The sequence below is a fragment of the Elephantulus edwardii genome, unplaced genomic scaffold (assembly GCF_000299155.1).
Source record: "Elephantulus edwardii isolate Elephantulus edwardi_28Jun2011 unplaced genomic scaffold, EleEdw1.0 scaffold00148, whole genome shotgun sequence".
Classification (NCBI taxonomy): domain Eukaryota; kingdom Metazoa; phylum Chordata; class Mammalia; order Macroscelidea; family Macroscelididae; genus Elephantulus; species Elephantulus edwardii.
Window position 1 is genome coordinate 4,239,571 of NW_006399898.1, and position 19,998 is coordinate 4,259,568.

The 19,998-nt window shown below is 41.7% G+C and overlaps 1 protein-coding gene across 1 annotated transcript in view; it reads left to right on the top strand.

Moving 5' to 3' along the window:
* The first annotated feature begins 209 nt into the window (after positions 1-209).
* Positions 210-19,998, top strand: part of SBNO1 (strawberry notch homolog 1 (Drosophila)) — a 34,698-nt gene continuing 14,909 nt past the window's right edge. The window contains 15 exon segments of the mRNA XM_006894694.1: positions 210-344; positions 881-985; positions 2,879-3,191; positions 7,435-7,532; positions 10,325-10,421; positions 12,033-12,193; positions 12,580-12,713; positions 12,816-12,906; positions 13,914-14,075; positions 16,183-16,318; positions 16,401-16,506; positions 16,721-16,874; positions 17,341-17,523; positions 17,991-18,088; positions 19,048-19,199. Coding sequence (XP_006894756.1) covers positions 210-344; positions 881-985; positions 2,879-3,191; positions 7,435-7,532; positions 10,325-10,421; positions 12,033-12,193; positions 12,580-12,713; positions 12,816-12,906; positions 13,914-14,075; positions 16,183-16,318; positions 16,401-16,506; positions 16,721-16,874; positions 17,341-17,523; positions 17,991-18,088; positions 19,048-19,199 — 2,125 coding nt within the window.

Below are 19,998 nucleotides of genomic sequence, written 5' to 3' on the forward strand. Positions count from 1 at the left end.
GGAAAGAGGAACCCAGACAGCGCGTGTCAGGGGAGCTGATACCCTGCAGGGGTTGCAGTCAGGCACGGAACAATGCTCAGGGCTTGTTGAACGGAACCAATTTGTTCTGCTTGGGTTTGCACTCACATAACAATAAATGAAAATGCTAAAAAAGTAAAGAACTAATATTTGTCATTCTACCTTTTCTTTGTTTTTATTTTGTCCTAAAGATGGTGGAACCAGGGCAAGATTTACTGCTTGCAGCTTTGAGTGAGAGTGGCATTAGTCCAAATGACCTCTTTGATATTGATGCAGGGGACTTGGGCCTCGCAACTCCAACCACGCCGACCCCTCCGATTCAGCAGGTAAGAGTTTATCAAGCCCCTGTGTGAGGCTTAGTTTGTAAGTTATCATTTCTACATGGAGAAAACCATATTTAAGTCTTTTAAATATACAAGTGAAGTCTCCCACCCATGAGTGACTGCTGTTTTTATGCTCAATTATTAGTCTTCCTTCATGGGGAGAAGAACACTTTCTATGAAAATTGTAGCATTGTTTACCTTGATAATGTTGTATAGGGAAAAGAGATGGATTGTTTAGTATGCCTATGAGAGGGCAGCTAATCTCAGTAGAGCTTCTGTACTTTTCCAGAACATTCTTCTGTGGTTTCCGTATACACGTTCCTTGAAGGAACAATAAGATTCTAACCTGGGTGTTAACTGTGAAGATTTTGTCCTCATAAAAACTGTTACTTGATACTTGCCCTCATTGACTTTATGTTCAGTTGAATTGCAAAACGTGAACAGTTTTTGTTTTAGTAAAAGTTGTTGAAAGTCTTGTTCTTGACAGAGCTCACTGCCATCCTTCTGCATTTCTCTCTCTGCTCTTGTTTTCTCTCCAGTCAGTGCCCCTTGGTGCGTTAGAACTAGGGTTGGAGGCTGAGGCCGCACTCCCTGTTAAACAGGAGCCACAGACGCTACCTACGCCGGCACTCTTAAATGTTAGGGTAAGAGTCACTGCTAACAGAATCTAGGAAAAAACCTCATACGGAAGGCTGATCTCAGTCTCTATTTTTTCCTAATACCTACTTGTAACTCCTTTGTGACGTGTTCCTTTCACTCTTCTGATAGTAATCAGAAGATAATCAGGAAAAAAAGGAAAATGTCTTTGTTACATATGATAATAGGTTTATGAAATAGTGTAAAAGTATGTATTACCCTGCAGCTTTTCCCCTCTTATTCACGGAAGGTGTATGTATGTTCTTAATACATATGTCATTTTTTTCATAGAGGAACACTTTATGTGTTAACAGTTGTTTAAGTGATGCACCGCACTATAAATCACAGTTTGTAAAATAGAGGGTCAGCAAAAGGAAGGCACATCCTTAAGGAGTGACTCTGATAGTTGTTTCCAACACAGCGAGACTGTGTGACGTGTGCTTGGGGACAGGCTGCACAGAGACAGGCAGGCTTTGGTTCTGATGACTCTCGCATCACTGTGAGTCACTGATTGATGACCCCTAACTGGCAACACCACCGGTGGAAACCCATGGCCTTGAATCATTTTCAGATACAATCTTGAAGCTAGTTATTAATATAAATAGAATTTCTAAAATAGAATTTTTATGTTAATATATCTAATTTTTGTTGATCCAGGTAGAGTTATTACTCTAGGGGTTTATGGTATATTTTTTTTACTGTATCCTGAACATGGAATTTTATGTAATAAATCACAAATGAGTTCCTAAGTAATAATTTTAACTACTTATTACAAAGAGCAGTTTAGTATTTACAATTCAGTGATGTTGATGACATTTTTGTGTTGTATGTACCACCATTATCACTGCCATTAACATCAATTCACTGTTCCTCAAAAACTCCTCTGGTTAAAGAATGATGGTTAGAAATATACTTAAAACATGTTGTTGATATGTGCCATCGAGTTGCCCGCGACTAGCGACCCTGCCATATCCTGAAACAGTCTCACTGACTCCGACACACCTGATCCCATTGCCCCAGCTTTAAATGTAGGGGTATAAAATCAGTAACCCAGCTGGTTAAAGTTTGATAATTTAAGATACATTTATTGTTGAGAGTTTTATTTAAATGTGATAAATGAAAATCCAGAGGTCATTGAGAAATGAAGAATTTGAAGTGTATGCTATAGAAATTTTATACTTAGATTTATAAGAATATGTTGTTTTCTTGGCGAGTTCTGGTGGCCTAGTGATAGGAAACTGTACTGCAATCCCAGAGGTGCGCGGTTCAAATCCACCAGATGCTCTGCTGAAGAAGGAGGAACAATCGCCTCCTATACCAGTCAGATCCAATTTGATGGTACACAAATAAAAAAAAAGAATGAATGAATGAATATGTTGTTTTCTTGTCACAGAAATGTTCTTCTCCAACCCTGACTTTTTATGCATTTTATCCTGCTTCTTTACTCAGTGCTGTCCAGCTTTGTCTCCTGCTCAGAGGTTGTGCACACATTACTAACATTTGTATACCTGGCTGGATGATTTGTACACACAGGGATTTTAAAACTGCTCCGTGGTTTTGTCTTTTGTACATTTTAAAGGTCGATAGAATATTAAAGTGGAAAATGAGCTTTAGACTAGAAAGCCCAGGCCTTGTGTGGTGAGGCGATTGGGGCAGTCATGCAGTTAAGCGCTCTTCTGTTTCTGCGGTTCTGCAGAACGATGGGCCGTCTCCTTCCTTCCAGATGGACGGCCTCAGGAACTGGATGGAGGGGCGCTGGGATGATGGCAGTGGTTTACTTTTTCAGTTGTACTCAGTAACAGTGACAAGCTAATAGTTAAGCAAGAGTTCGTTTCAAATGCCCTGCCCAAGAGGGACACAGCATTTCTCAGTGATTTGTTGTGTTGTGTTTTCTTTTCTAGCAACAGCCGCCATCTACTACAACATTTGTGCTGAATCAAATAAATCAGCTTCCAACCTTGGGATCGACAATTGTTATGACTAAAACACCACCTGTGACAACTAATAGGCAAACCATCACGTTGACGAAGTTTATCCAGACCAGTGCAGCCACGCGCCCTTCGGTCTCTGTACCAGCAGTACGAAGCGCTGTGCCTGTTGCACCACCTAAAGACCAGGTCCAGCTGAAGGACTTACTGAAAAATAACAGTCTCAATGAACTCATGAAACTGAAGCCACCTGCTAATATTGCTCAGCCAGTTGCAACAGCAGCTAGTAAGTTCTGTTTTCATTTTCGTGAGTCAACTGTCTTATCAGAGTGTGGACTTTTTAGTAGTTTCCATAGTTATCTAAGTGTTCCTGTAACAGATACCACAAGTGGATGGCTTTGGCAAACAGAAATGGATTCTCATTGAAGAGAATTCAGGGTGCTGATGCTAGGAGGAGACTTATTTCTGCTTCTCCTGATTCTAGAAACTGGGCCCAAAGGGTGAGATCCTCTCTGGCTCTTTCTCCTGGCTGATACTGGGCACCCTCACTTGGGCTTCCATCATCATTCAAGGCGGAGATTTCATATGGTGTTGGAATACCTGTGTCAGTGTATAAGAAAAGGTGTATTTGTGGGGTTGGAGCATAAAAGACTTACTAGCTACATTAGTTTTTCCACAGTTACTTAAACAATTCAAGGAAAATAAAAATTTAGAAGATTTGAGTCAGGTTACATTAATTAGTACCAGGAGATCTTCAATTAATGCTTTTCTTCATTCTTGAACTGTTCTTCAACCTCTCATGTCTGAATTACCTAAGAATCTTGGTAAAAAACAAAATGCAGGAGAGCTGGGGAAGAGCCTGATGTTCTGCATCTGTGACATTGCTGGTCCTTGAGCCACACTTTGGGTGTCTTCTCTCATTACTGCCAAGTTGGAACCTACCCATACCTGACTCCCCCGGCACGTTTCCCGGGCTAGATTGATGGGGGTGGCTTTTTCCCTCAGAGGTGCTGGTGGGTTCAGCAGCCAGGAGGTGAGGTGTGCCCTGTGCCTTACAGCACGCTCCTGTACTCTGGGGAGCAGGTTTGAAACTGATTGTTCCTTTGCCTACGGCTTTTCACACTTGTATAATTTTACCTCTTACTGATTTAATTGCTTGTGGATAGCTCTTTTTAGTAAATCCTCTCTCTTTAAAGTATATTTTACTACTTTTATAATTATTTATTAGATTTTTTAAAATTCCGTTATTTATACACACTTTGTTTTGTGGCATTGTAGTAACCATGATACTTAACAGTTTCCTTATTGCATGTTGCCTTTTTGTTGCCTCATATAATTGTGTCTCTTAACAATTTGTTAATTTTCGTTCCTTTGTCTCTCCCCCCCCTTTAACCATCTAAGAATGACTCTTTGTATACAAACCTTTCTTGAGCTTTTTGTAATCTTGTCCTTTTGTAACTGACATGTGTCACCTCAGCCTGATGTCCTCGAGTCCTTTCTATTGTTTGATGTTTCTTGAACGCTGTCATTCTTTAGTGTGTTAATGTTCACCCCTTCCTGGACACATGGGTTGTTGTAAAGAATGCTGCAGTGAACATGAATGTGCATCTCTCAGTTCCTGTCTTAACTCTTATTTCTTTAAAATGTGTACTTAGAGGGATTGTTAGATCAAATGCTTTTTTACTTTCCAACTTTTTGAGGAAGTGCACATTGCTTTCCATATTGGTTACACCGTTTTAAATTCCCACCAGCAGTGTGCGAAAGTTCTCTCTACATCCTCCCCAACATTAGTCGTTTACTTCCTCTTGAACTTGGCTTCTGTTGCTAGAGGCATATAAAATGGGACTGGAATCTGCCAGTCTCTTTGCAGCCTCTCTAGCATTGTTCTTTACTGCCTTACTGAGCTCCATTGCTTGTGGGGAGTTCTTGTGGTAAGTGCATAAGGAGATGTGCTGCTAACCCCAAGGCTTCTCTGGTGGTTCTTAGCCATCAGTGGCCCTGGGAGAAAGACCAGCCATCTGCCTGGCCATTTACAGCTCCTGAAAGCCCACCGGAAGGTCTGCGAGGAATTGATTCTGACTCGATAGCAATGAAGAAATTATTGCTGAGCTGAGACTATTATCTTTTTATTGTTTTAATTTCTCTTGGAGAAAGTGCTCCTCTAAGGTAAAGATGGCAAAGCTTTGTTTCACAGACTGTGAGCATATTGCTAGTAGAATCTTGTTCCTGGGAAGGATGGAGGGGTTAGTGAATAAGAAGACCCTTGATGAGATGAATTGATACAGTGGCTGTGTCAGTGGGCTCAGGTGTGTCAGAGAAGATAAAGATGGCCCAGAATATAGGACAAGGTTCAGATGTGGTGTTCACAGCGTCACTGTAAAGCCTCCTTGATGTCTGGTGGGATTGAGCCTGCCTTTAGGCTGACAGCACAAATTATAATGAGTGGAGTAGAAGTAATCAGGCTTTATAGTTTCTTTTTGATTAATTTTCTTTCTTTTGGATATTTTGAACTTTTAAACAGGTTTGGTTTTAGAAACTAGAAGTTACCAGCTCTTAAGTAGCATATTCTTTCCCTCTCCCTCCCATTGGGTTTGAGTAGTCACATCCCCTTTAAAAGGTGCCAACAGTACCTCCGTGGTAGGTGCCGCTGGAGCAGCTGACCCTTCCCTCAGCTCATGCCTTAGCTGACAACTCTTGTGTTTCTAGTTTCAGCTCCAGCTTCAGAATCTTATCTGTCATTGTGTTTTTTTTTTCTGAGATGGGCCTGTGAAGCATATTCTTGATTCTTTGTACTGTTAAGTACGTAGCACTCTGTTAGTCTCAGGATGAGATGATGGGTAGAGTGTCTTCCTTTTTGTTGCAGACCGAGGGTAAAGTATTTTTATAATTATTAGCAATGAGACAGACGACCGAAAATGAGATAGAACAGAGAGCGTAAAAGACGGGGCCAGCAGTTCCATGACTGAAGCGCCCCAGCCATGCCTCTGTGTATTTTTTTTTTAAATTTATTTCATTATTTTGTGTGTGTACCGTCAAATCAGGTCTGACTGGTACAGGAGGAGATTATTCCTCCTCCGGCAGAGCATCTGGTGGATTCGAACAGTGCATCTCTGAGATTGCAGTTGCAGTTTCTTACCACTAGGCCACCAGAGCTCGCTGCCTCTGTATTTTTGAGAATCATTGGGAAGATAAACCAAGGATATTCACAGGAGAGTAGAAAATAAAAACAAAGGATTATGGGGAAAGTCTTTTGCAGATAAGTTCTTTATTGTTTACCTTATGCTAATTTCAGGAGGGAGGGATTCAGTAAATACACACTAAGGATGATGTTAACTCTTTTTTTTGACGTTAACTCTTAAGGAATGCTTTAGTGCCTCAGGGTGAACTCCAGCTTGTGTTGCCCCTCCCTTATATCCTGATAAAGCATTTGGTTTATTATTAATATTAAACATGATATTCGGCTTTCCACACTTTTTCTGTCCTGATTGGAGGAGATTAGTTTTAATCCTAATACAGGACAACATGCAGTTTGGATCCAGAACTGATTGCTTGGCAGTTGTGTTGTGCTTCTGTTTGTAACGTAGAGGAGTAGGAGCGTTTGAAATGGGACACGTTTATAGATGTTCCAGCACTAACCTGGACTCCACTGACAGGTGTAATTGTGGTTTCCAGGGGACCTCCTCTGTGGCCTTGGCTTGTTCCCATTCAGCTCTCGTGGTGTAGCTGGGCTTTACCTCTCCATGTCCTTTTCTTTCCAGAACTGTCACCTGGGACCTAGAAACTAGCTGGGAAATCAACTCCCCTCTTCTAGGACACCAGGCCATTGAATTAGTTTTAGTGTTTTCTGCTCTGGAAAGTAGGATCAACTTTAATCTGAGGTGCAAGATAGCATCTCTGAGGGCTCCTGGGGAACATGGGGTGCTCAGAGGTCAGGGAAAGTTGCTTGCTCTGTATTAGAGTCTTTGACTTACTGAAGAAAACATTTAGCCCTTTATTTAAGGAACTGTCTCCTCTCCCGATCCACTCAAACTTGAAGATTAGACTCCAGAGTTCTGTTACTATAGTTTTAAAAAGTTTGAAACCTTCCAGTGTCAGTGACAGGAAGACTCTCAGCATTTGGACCTTTAGTCTGAAGGAAAGGGGCAAACAAGGAGGTAGCGAATGATTTTCTCTTCTGGAAAGATGAGTTTCTATTGCCTTAAAAGTTAGCTAGGTGTCATTCTGCCTTGTAGGAACTATCAAATCAGGTAAGAGTGAATCTCTTGGTGGTGATTGCACACTTCATTGTGTTACTACACTCAACAATTAAAGTATCTGAAAGTAGTGATGATCTGCTTTTGAGATTTGTATTAAAAGAACTCACATAGTTCTTTCTGTTAAGATGTCTTTTGATAGAGAAATTTAATATTTCTCCTATATAATTTTCTTTTGAATTCCTTGAATATTTTTATCCTTCAGCTTCATTTACGCTAATAGGCAGATTCTAACATGCTAATTGATTTTTTTTTCCTCACACGCCCCACCCTCAGCTGATGTAAGCAATGGTACAGTAAAGAAGGATTCTTCTAATAAAGACGTGACGAGAATATGGATCAACGACATGAAAGTGAATTTTTCCCCAACTGTGGTAAGTTTGAATAAGCGCTTTGTTGCATGAGATCAATACACTGACTTCACTTTCAGAAGTTCTCTGAAACAATCCTTAGGACACTTTCTGTGAGTGGTCAAGTCACTCAGCTACATGAGTTAAGCATTAAACCTCATGGAAATAAATACATACGTGTTACATAGACGATAAATCCTGGCATAGTCTATAGGATGTGGTTGCTCTATAAAACACTAACATCTTTTTCTTTAAGTCTGAATGAATAAGAAGAAATCTAAAACAAAACCATGTGGAATTGACCAAAACATTTGGTCACTGTTTCATTTTAGATAATGCCCAGAATGCCGTGGTCTGGGTGCAATTATGCATTTTAAACTATGTGTGTTTTTTCTGACTGTCGATATTGGTCTTGTACATGTATTTCAGGCACGCTGTGTTTGTCAATTCCGAATAATGAGTTTTTCTACAAGAAGTACACCACCCAATTTTCTCTATTAGATCCTAATAAAGTGTGAGCCTGGCATTTCACAGCCAGGTGGGCTGGGCGGTTACACAGTCGATCAGAAGTCCATTGTGTTGCTCGTAATAAGAGTTGCAGGTTTAGGAGAAGGTAAGGTCCCTGTGGACCTGAACAGCTTGAGGAGGCTTTATGGAGATGTCATGAAGCTTGAGTTTTGAATGTAGTGAGACTTTGACGGGGCCATTTTAGGAAAAAGACTGAAGAATTTAATAGGGACAGAGCAGGAGGTGACTTGGACACAGTAAAATCTGGCTTAAGTGACAATAGCCAGTCTCCTTGGCTTAGTAAGAAGTTGAAGTAATAGATTCTGAGTCTGGGGATGTCAGAATTTTGCTTGAAGGACTTTGGACTTGGTATGACATTCTTGAGTCCTGGGAACAGAGTAGTTTGTTAGGAGGTTGAGGTTGAGGGGAGGAAAGGATGGGAGGTTATCTAGTAATCCAGAAAGAAAGTAGGGACCTCGGGTTCTTGCAGAGGGACTGGAAAAGGAGGGGAGGGAAGAAGGGAAGGCTCGTTGACACTGTGTGAAAGGCGTCCTAGGACGTGGAGCAGGAGGCCCTAGGTGGTGAGCAGCAGAGCTGCCCTGTGCGGGGACCTGGCAGTGTCCAGCTATCTTGACGCTTCCATGCTCAGTGCTTCCTCGGGATCAGAGATTTCAGCGTCGTTGAATGCTTTTTCCCCAAGCCAAGCTTTATATAGTGCTCACTGTAGCCCACAGGCAGGGAGCAACAATAGCCATAAAGCATACACTTGTAGTATACCTAAAGTTCTGTATTGGGATCTGATAGCAGCTGGCAGCCCATGGGCCTTTTTATGAGGCGTGGACCTGTGGTCCCATTCACCCTGGCCACACACCTCCAGTGTCTCCCTGGACCCAAAGGTTTCCTGTCACTTGCCATGTCACATCCAGCTGGCTTTCCGCACGTGGTTCTGCAGTTGTGGAGCCCTTCAGTTTTACCAGTTTAGCCTCTAGTGACACGTCGGGCTGGGGTAGAGGGAAGGATGGATGTTGGTTCTGTTTGCTTTCATTCCTGTGATCAAAGAGAGAAGGTAGAGGAGGTGGGACCCAAGCAGCCATGGCCCAGGGTGCCCAGCTGAGTAGTGGCTGCACTGGAGTGCAGATCTGTTTTTTTGTCTGTTTCCGTTTTGTCTTGCTTCTAAAGCTGAAGATCTCATTTGACTTTTTTTTTTTTCTTTTTTTCTTTTTTTTTCATTTGACTTTTAATTCTGAATATTGATTTTCTTGAGAACTGGCCCTCCATGGCCTAGTCTCTTGAGGTGAAGAGGCGTGGTGAGCTTGTCCGCTGACAGCACTGTCTCCGGTAGCTTTTCTCTTGGCCCTTCTTTTCACTGGGTACCAAGTTTCAGAGCTGCTTCTCCAGCCTCTTCTATGAACAAAGCCATGATACCAAGAGTTTCCTGACAAACTCTGCTAGTCGTGCGGAAGAGGCCCGTGGAGGGCTCTCTCACTTTAAAATGTCATTTCTCCCTAATATGACATGTGACTCCCCCCCTTATTTTAATTGAGATTTTAACGTATTTATAGAGAACTTGAATTTCCATTCATTCATTGTTGCACATTTTTCTCCCTACCCCCCAGTTTGCTTTTTTCTTTGAAAAAAAAAATTCTTCATTGTTGCATAGTCTCCTCCCATGTGACTCTTAAGGGTCCTTAAAGGAGAAGTACATGGTGCTTGTTCATCCAGTGTCAGGACAGTCTGGGTTTACTCCTGTTTTTCTTAGTGTCATTTTTAATACTTGTTGATTTTTACTCAAGTGAGCCAAAGTGAGAAGGCATGTGACATAATTGTTCTACATATGATAGTTAAATTGTCTGAAAACACAGAATTCTGGACTACATTTCCATCTTTCAGAAGAACTCTTGAAATTCAGGGTTTCCCAGGATTTGGATTTTATTATCTGGGAGACCAAAGACCAGAGGAGGTGAACTGCAATAAGGGAGATGTGAGCTCTGCCCATGAGCTTGTGTTGGAGGGTGTGCTGAGAAGGCAGGTCCACTCTTCTCCCCTCACCTCTGGTCTTCTAGTCCTGGAGCTGTAGTGAGAGATGGTGGTGATTGGAAGGGAGGGCAGCCTGTGGGGACCAATTCCCAGAAGAGCTGAGAGGTAGCAGGGATTCTCTCTGTCACCATGGGCACATGGCACCAGATCTTTGCGGCTCTTGGAGTGGTTTATAGCCCTTCCATGTCTTCAGACTGGGTGCCTAGATGGGAGTTTCTGTGGGCCTGTACTCTCTGTATTTTGAATTGAAGCTTTTATTTTCTGTGTTGTAGAAGGTCCCTGTTGTGAAAGAGGAAGATGAACCAGAAGAAGAAGATGAAGAAGAAATGGGTCATGCAGAAACCTATGCAGAGTACATGCCTATAAAATGTAAGTCTGTGGAATTTGATAAAATACTGAGAGGTGTCTGGGCTCTACTTGCACTTTAATAACACACAATTGAGTGTCATAGGATCTGACAAGTATGATTGCTGTAATACAGTCTTTAAATGGCTAAGTTTCTAAGTATTCCCATGAACATTTAACTGTGCTTCCTGGGATATTTAGGACCTTGCTTAAGGTGAAGGCTCTTAAACAGACCAGTATGGATTTTCTTCTGATTGAATTTTGCACAAATTAAAAATAATTCTAAAATCAGCAAATTGTAGAAGTATATTTCAAAAAAAATCTTCATTTTTACATTTACAAAAAAGAAATCATTAAAATACTGCAATCTAGGGAGCTCTGGTGGCATAGTGGCAAGAAGCTGCACTGCAATCCCAGAGGTGCATAGTTCAAATCCACCAGATGCTCTGCTGGAGAAGGAGGGGCAATCTCCTCCTGTACCAGTCAGATCCGAGTTGACGGTACACACACACACATAATAAAACTAAAAAAACAAAACAAAACTGGAATCTTAAGATTGCTATGTTGCCTGATTCTATTCTTTTTTGTTAATGCTTTTCTACATTTTTACCTGAGGATGATGTCTCTTATTGGCTATAGAACGTTGAAATACTGTTTAGTTTAAAAATCGTCAGTTTTCCCATATATAATAGCAGTAAGGTGATCTATGCTTTGACTGTCTTCTATATATTCTAGTTTTCTATAGGAATATACTAATGGTAACATTCAACTTAACATTTTGTTACCAGCTATGCTTGGTCCTCAAGATTCCATAATTTTCTAATCATTTAAAAGAAGCTTTGGAATAGAATATTTGAAAATTTAATTACACGTGCATACTCCATCCTCCTTCATGGATTCCCCCCCCCCCCAAGTTGTTTTCTACATCAAACAATTGAGCTTCTCCAAGGCCCTTTTACTCAGAGCCTTCTCCACCACTTTTTTTAACAATTTATTTTATTATCTTCTGTGTGTGTACTGTCAAATCTTATCTGACTGGTACAGGAGGTGATTGCTCCTCCTCCTCCAGCAGAGCATCTGGTGGATTTGAGCCACGTACCTTTGGTATTGCAGTACAGCTTCTTGCCACTAGGCCACCAGACCTCCCCTCTCTGCCACTTTTGTAAATGAAGATTTCCTGGAGTACAACCATGTATATTTCTTTATTGCCTTTGCTGATAAAATGCTGCAGTGATCATTGTGGAAAGACTGGATGGCTCCCAAACAGCAAATAATTACCTGACCTTCATTTACCTAGCCACATTGTAAAATATTAAGGAACAACAATTGAAAGTTGGCTTTCAATTTTATAGCCAGATTTTTCTTTTATGGTAAAATTACTCATACTTCATACTTTTGTTTCATGGAATGTTGGAGAATGTGGTGATATAAACTGGTTGCTATTGATCTTTTAAAATCAGCAAATGTGTTTAACTAGACTAGTAAAGTGTCAGTACTTGATCGTTAGTGACTTCACAGGGATGTATGTTTACTTTTGTGTGTATGTGTTGTAGGAATAATAGTGTACCTTCTAATAAAACGGGGAAGTCACTATTTGGAGTAATTAACCCTTAATGCTGCTTTATTTTCATTTAGTAAAAATTGGCCTGCGCCATCCGGATGCTGTGGTGGAAACTAGCTCTTTATCCAGTGTTACCCCTCCTGATGTCTGGTACCGAACGTCCATTTCTGAGGAGACCATTGACAGTGGTTGGTTGTCAGCATTACAGCTTGAGGCAGTTACTTATGCAGCCCAGGTAAGCAGACCCTTTCACCTGCGGCAGCCAAATTCACGCAATAGAGTTGTTTAATACAAGTGTAAGTTTTGTTTTCATGAAATTTACATTTCAAAAAGTGTTACAAAAACTTTTTAAAAGAAAAAGAGCATAATTATAGGCAATGCCTTCCTGTCTGTTGAAGTTAAAAATACATCTATCCTTTGACCAAACGGTGTTTATACTATGGACCTTGTCGGGTAATAACATATTTATAATGATGTTTGTGGGGGTTACCCTCCCCACTTAGTGGCTAAGGAAGTTTGAGCACATTAAGGAAAATCTAGTCATCAAAATAACTGCAAGATTAGTTTTCTCTCTAGCATTTATCTGCATAATTAAATTTTCCCCCAACTTTTCTTTTTCAGCAACATGAAACATTCCTACCTAATGGAGACCGAGCTGGCTTCTTAATAGGGGACGGTGCGGGTGTGGGGAAAGGCAGGACGATCGCGGGCGTCATTTACGAGAACTACCTGCTCGGTAGGAAGAGAGCGCTCTGGTAAGTGCAGGGGCCGGCCGAGAGGTGCTGCTGAGCAGCTGCTTCCCGGGGCGCGGGGATTTTCCGGTCATTAACTTTCCCCTCTTCTTGGTTTGTTGGCAGGTTCAGTGTTTCAAATGATTTAAAGTATGATGCTGAAAGAGACTTGAGGGATATTGGCGCCAAAAATATTTTGGTTCATTCGTTGAATAAGGTATGGAGATGAATGCTGGCTCCTCTCTGGAGCTGGAAACACTGGTGGTTTCTGTCTGATAGGGTTGGGTTGAGCAGGGCTGAAATGAGCCAGTTCACGGGGAGGAGATGGTAAGTAAGTGTGCACTGGGCTGTGTTCTGTAGAGGCTCCGAGAAGAGGCATAGTTCTTGTTAGGGAGCTTTCTTCTTTCCACCTTCAGTCTCTGAAGTATTCAAAGGGCTAAAATTACTCAGTTGAGCATTATGGACAGAAAGAGAATCTGTAATAAAGCTCTGTGACTAGGCCGTGCGCTGCTGCTAGGAAGTCCCCTGGGGTCCTGTTCATAGAGAATGGGAGGAGGTGCTTTACAGGCTAGGTCACATACTTTTCTACTCAATGGCCTTAGACTAGCACTTCCGTTTCTCTTAAAGTGATCTGTAAAATGGAAGCAGATGCATCTTTGTCTTTCATGCACACTCATGAAATTAGAGTTACTTAGCAAATCTTCAGTGACCCCTGCTTCTGGGGTAGTGAGAGTTGGCGAGATAGTCGAGTCCATCTCTTGGGCCCTCAGTGCCTGCTTTCCAGATGCCGCTGTATGGCTTCAGGATTGCCAGCCTCTTCGGGGGCACTTTGGACAGGTATTACCGAGTGGATTGGTGGTTAAATACCTGTGTCTTGTATAATCACAAATGGTACAGAACCTCAGAGCATGTACCTGGTCTCTAGAATTGCTTTGATTTCCCAAGCAGTATTATTGAAGAACACCACCTTGGCGTTTTTGACTCGCCAGCCTTCCTCAACCCTCAGAACTGACGGACAGAGCTCGTCCTAGAGCCGATTTCACGGGAAATGTTGTACATTGAATGATGTGACTTTCTTATACCTGCTTGAATGTGATTTTCAGAAGGTCCTTTGAGTTTCCTAACACACACCAGGGACCAAACAGGTTAAGAATTCCTGCAATGTGTAGAAAGTTTAAGAGTGTGTGGGGGAAATGATTTCTTAAATTGTATATTCTTTTTCAGTTTAAATATGGAAAGATCTCCTCCAAGCATAATGGCAGTGTGAAAAAGGGCGTTATTTTTGCCACCTATTCTTCGCTTATTGGAGAAAGTCAGTCCGGCGGCAAGTACAAGACCAGGTTAAAACAGCTTCTGCACTGGTGTGGCGATGATTTCGACGGAGTGGTATCCTTTTTAACAAGTGGTTTTTAGTTTTTTAATGATAACGGAATTGACGTCAGGAGAAATCTTTGGAAAGCAGAAATCCTGAAATTAAATTTTTCCCCCAAATACAGTTTTATTTTAAAAAATCAAATTTAAAGTTTAACAGTGGTCAGAGGCTCCCTTTGTCAAGGTGAAGATAACCCCTTTCCTCCCCCTCCCAGAGTATCCAGAGACCCCTAAAAGACTTATTCCCATTGCCCCTGGTTTCTGCTAATACCAGTTTTCCATGATTCTAAATTTCCCAATTAAGAAACGCACCAAAAGAACAGGATCTTTAGACCCCAAAACCTCCCAGAAAGGCAAGTAAGATATATCCAAGCATCTGTGAACCCAGTAAGTCTTAACTTTAAGCTCAAAGACAGGTCTCTAGCGTGAGCGGCAACACTCCTTACCGTCAAAAAGGGCCATGTTTGCCCCAAGAATAAACCTTTAAGCCAAGAAGATACAGGAATGGGGATACAGAAATGGCGTCCTTGTGGGGATTGCAAACACTGACACACAGAATGCAAATTGTTGAATGGGAAAGCAGTCCTAGAGTTGTACCCATTGCCACCAACATCTTCCCATGCTCTTGTCTCTGGTTGTGAAATTAAATTTCTCGTCTAAGAGTTTCCATGATTACAGAGATTGTAAGGAAGTGGAAAAGTAGGTTTTACTTTGCAGCTATCATATAAAACCAAAACCCATACCTGTTGAGTTGACTGGACTCAGTCACTTTGTAGGACAGAGAAGAATAGCCCCATCTAGGGTTTCTAGGGCCATCAAGCCACGGACAAGACAATTCATCTTTTACCCGTGGGGCGGTTGGATAGGCTCAGGTCCCTGATTGATTGGTTTACCAGGCTGGTGGTCAACGTGTCGTCTTCTCATAGCTGTTGGGTTGGAACTGACTCACAGATGACCCACTAGTGGGTTCCAGAGCTGAAGATCGGGTGGAAAGAGGCACCCATCCTTCCTCTGGTATTTGAACTGTCAGAGGCGTGACCTTTGAGTTGCAGTGCACCTTCCTGTGGACTGGGCATGTATAAGAGACGGGTTTGTTCTTTTTTTAATAATTTAGTTTGTTTATTTTTCATTTCAATGAACATCTACAGAGATTTTGGAATTCCATTCATTCATTTTTGCACCCTTCTCCCCGCGCACCCCCCACCCATTTGCTCCTCTCCTTCAAAAGCAAAAGAAAAACTCCCTCATTGGTACACAGTCCCCCCCGCACCTCCCCAAACCCCATCCCCCACCCCCAAATATAATCCACTCTGCAACCCTCATTGCATACTCCTACGATAAAAATAATAATACTTTTAGACTATAAGAGACAGGTTTTTTAAGTTCTGGTTTAGAAAATGTTGATATTCTGGGAAAAGCTGAACATTATAATCTTTTCTTGTTTATTTTGTTTTTTTATTGTGATTTTAATGAAAACTTGGATTTTCATTCCTATCTCCTGCCCCCAGTTTGCTTTCTCATTTTGTAAAAAATACTCCTTCAGTGTTACACATACCCTTTTCTTGTCTGGAGGGTTCATGCTTTAAGATAATTGAGAAAACTGGGGGAAAGTAAGCAGTTGGCTTGGTTTAGCCACCCACAGACAGACTCCGAGCATGGTTTCCAACCCTGATGATTCTGTCCCTCTTGGATGAGGTGCCTGAAGATGCCTACTGTGGAAGGCGTTTCACGTGACGGTGAAGTGGGCGCTTTCCTCCCTCCACCTAGGAGTGAACTGCCTGGTGGAGATGAAGTGGACATGAGGCTGCAGGAGGGGTTGGTCCCAGTTAAGTGCCCACAGTGCCTTCTTGGCGGTGGAAAGGATCTGAAGCAAATAGGGCAAAATGTTTTCAGTGTGACAAAGCCAAAGTGAGCAGGTGACTGATTTTAACAGGTTGGTCCCCTGGGATTTGTTATCAGCTGCACCCCCCTGGCCCCAGGCATGGCTGGCCCTGAATGGTTTCCCAAGGCTAACTCGCCACAGACCTTGGATGTTTCCAAGGTTGCTGGGAAATAAACGTTAACTCTTTTATTGGTAACACTTCCTGCATCTGCGAAGTAGTCCTTAACTTGTTCTTCATAGATTGTGTTCGATGAATGTCACAAAGCGAAGAATCTGTGCCCTGTCGGCTCTTCAAAGCCAACCAAGACAGGCTTAGCAGTTCTCGAGCTTCAGAACAAATTGCCAAAAGCCAGAGTTGTTTATGCAAGTGCCACTGGTAAGTAGTTGTTAGGTGAAGAGACATTCAGAGCCCCTTTGTCGCAGCCGTGAGAGGCCTCACTTGGAGTGTTTGTCCTCAGGTGCGTCCGAGCCACGCAACATGGCCTACATGAACCGTCTCGGGATATGGGGCGAGGGCACGCCGTTTAGAGAGTTCAGTGATTTCATTCAAGCCGTCGAGCGAAGGTAATACATTTCCAGTCTACACTTCCTCTTTCTTCCTTTTAATTGAGATTTTAATGAAAGTTTATAGAGAACTTGGATTTCCATTCATTCATTCGTTCATTTTTGCATACACTTTCTTTTAATAGTGGTCTGGAGAGATTGCTAAATCCCCTTACTGTACATTAAGCTCTTGCCATATTTCATGATAGTTACTATGTGTTTTCATTTTATTCAGAGGTGTTGGTGCCATGGAGATAGTTGCTATGGATATGAAGCTTAGAGGGATGTACATTGCCCGACAGCTGAGCTTTACTGGAGTGACCTTCAAAATTGAAGAAGTTCTTCTTTCTCAGAACTATGTAAAGATGTATAACAAAGCAGTCAAGCTGGTAAGGACTTTCTTAATTCCTAGTTTTCCTAATGTGCCCTTTACCACCTGTTCATTGGATGGTTCAGTGTGTCTGTGATCCCTCCACAAGTATAGACTACCTACAAAATAGAAGGTGGCGTCTCTGCTCTTTTAAATGCAGCTTTTCAAGCTTTCATTTGTTCATATAATTATTTTTTTTAGTTTTTTTTTAATCTGAATATTTTTGTATGACCATTTTTCTCCCACTGCATAATTATTTTTGCCATTCCAGTGAACTGTTTGTTTAAAAAGCTTAAATTAGTTAAGAATTTTGAAAGAATCAGTCTTTGGCAAGTATTTCAAAACTTAAAAGAGTTTAAACTACTGAGGATGTCTCATTAAATTAAGGCTGTTAACTGTAATAAACATTATTTCAGTTGACTTGATTTTTTTTTTAACTCCCACTCAAAAAATGTAATCTGTGGCGCGTGGCCTTTGTATTTCAGTGGGTGATTGCCAGAGAGAGGTTTCAGCAAGCGGCAGAGCTCATTGAGGCTGAACAGCGGATGAAGAAGTCCATGTGGGGCCAGTTCTGGTCTGCACACCAGAGGTTTTTCAAATACCTGTGCATAGCCTCCAAAGTGAAGAGAGTTGTGCAGCTTGCTCGAGAAGAAATCAAGAATGGAAAAGTACGTTGTTGGGGAATTGGTGAACAGATTCATCCTTCATTTAGGTGGCTTATTTATAGATGTTGAGGTCTTTGACTTTTAAAGTCATCTCTTGAAAGAATTCGTGGTAAAAATACTTTTTAAAAACAACAGATAAGACTTAAGGTGTTCCTTATTAAGATTTGCTAAGATAATGTGAAGAGGAAAATATTGATTAAAAAATATAAACATTCCTGGACCTCAAAGATTACATGAAAGTGTCTTACATTGAGCTTTTGGGTTGGGGTGAGTAGGAAACAAAAGGGCCGTGGGCTTGTGTGGAGGCTCTAGTCCTGTTCACACCATCATCCCTTTTCCACGTTAAGTTCTTGATGCGTAGTAAGTCTTGGCTGATGTTTTAGAACAGTGACCATATAGATGTAGGACAGTAATGAATGATCCTTAACCCTGGAATTTGTTCTCTTTCCTCTCCCTGCTGTGTTTTCTAGTGTGTTGTCATTGGCCTGCAGTCCACAGGAGAAGCAAGGACTTTAGAAGCCTTGGAAGAGGGTGGAGGAGAACTGAATGATTTTGTCTCAACTGCTAAGTAATGTCTCCTGGTTTTCTTTTTGATATTTAAGTTAATTCAAATGTTGACCTTCTCTAGAGGCACACATTTCAGCTAGACTCAGTGGCCTTTACAGGTTGTCCTTCGCCTGCTTTTATGCCTTCCTGTGTGCGTTTGAACTTGTTGGAAAGCCATCATTGCAGAGCCCCCAGTCCTCTTGGGCTAATGGCAGGGATTGATTTTGATTGTCTGTGCCCTCTGCAATCCACGGATTCCAGTGTTGTGAGTGAATTCTGTTTTAAAAATCGCAGTGATCTGTCAGAGCAGAAACCAATTTGCCCCAATCATAAAGTCTAATGTGAAGCATGGAAATACCCATGAAATACCCAAAAAATGTTTTAAAATCGGTATGAGGCAGCTTTTTCACAATGTTTGGCTCACTGCTCAGGTCTCAGGATATGCATTCAGGTTAGTCCTTCTCAGGTGAATCAGGTGGAAACCACCTCGGAAAAGCCAGACGTCCCCCTGCTGAGGTGTGTGTGTCTGGAGCTGAGAGGCCGCCAGCAGCATGAGTCTGCACCGCAGCTTTAGTGAAGAGCCCAGCATGCTGCGCGGTCACGTGCTGGCAGATACAGGCCAACCCCCAACGTGAAACATTTAGTACTTAGGTGTTGAGATGATATATAGATGTACATAAGACGTATTACTATAATTTCACTTGTTTTTTACTTTTTAGTATTACTGTTAGAAAGAATCAATTGTGTGTATTTTATTTTTAAAACTTTTTTTTTTACTGTGATTTATATTATAGAGCAGATTTGACTGACACCATTTCTGCTAGCCAGGCTTGGCCTGGGAAGGGCGTTCGTTTTGTAGGCTTGGACTAAGCATTTAACATGGCAGTCTGTATACTCTTCATAGGAGTGCACGGAAAGCATTGCAGCATACTGTTCTACAGACCAACCACAATTGTCACTGTTTCTCTCTTCCCCCAACAGAGGAGTGTTGCAATCACTCATCGAAAAGCACTTCCCTGCTCCAGACCGGAAAAAACTTTATAGTTTGTTAGGAATAGATCTGACAGCTCCAAGTAACAACAGCTCTCCAAGGGACAGTCCTTGTAAAGAAAATAAAATAAAAAAGCGGAAAGGTAGGTGATGTTCTTTCATCATTAATATTAAAGTCAGTATAGGTTGAAGCATTTAAAATGGCTGTGTTCGGGAAATAGAATGCCCTTGTGGGATTGGCCTTGGGTAGGGGCTACTCCACTGACGGTTGTCCGTCTGAACCTCGCAGCTGCCCCTGGAACAGTGAAAGATGAGGCAGTGTGCTTCTGTGGTGACTTCGAGCTCTGGCAGCTGTGTCACAGCCCTGTTGTGATCAGAGTGGCTATAAATTAAGAGTCTAGCAGTGATTAAAACAGCCTTTCTCTAAAACAGTTGTAGCTTGCATAGAAAACTTCAAAGATTCACTGTATAGCTGTGTATTGACTTTTTAAACATACTGTGTTACACTCACCTCATTTTGTTAAAGGTAATCTCTGTGTTCCTCTTTAATATACCAGAAATTAGTTGGATGTCATATTCTAATTGACGGTAGTACTATTTATTTCAGTGATAAAAAACCAGTAATGTTCTTTAGAATTAGTGGTACGTTTGAATGGTCCCATCCTTTGCAGTTTCCTTTCCTGAGTTCTCTTCTCAGAAATACATGGTAAGCTCTGGTGGCGAGGTGGTAAGAACTTGTGGGGTCAGCCCAGACGCAGGCAGTTCAGATCTGCCAGGGCTCCACGGGAGAGAAATAGACAGAGTCTCCTCCTGTGTGATTTACAGCTGCTGAAAATTTGCTGGGTGGTCAGCTGTGGCTGAGTTCTGATAGAACACGATTACAACGTCTAGACCAGACATTTTTTATGCTCTTTTTGGTTTTGATTAATTCATTTCACGTAA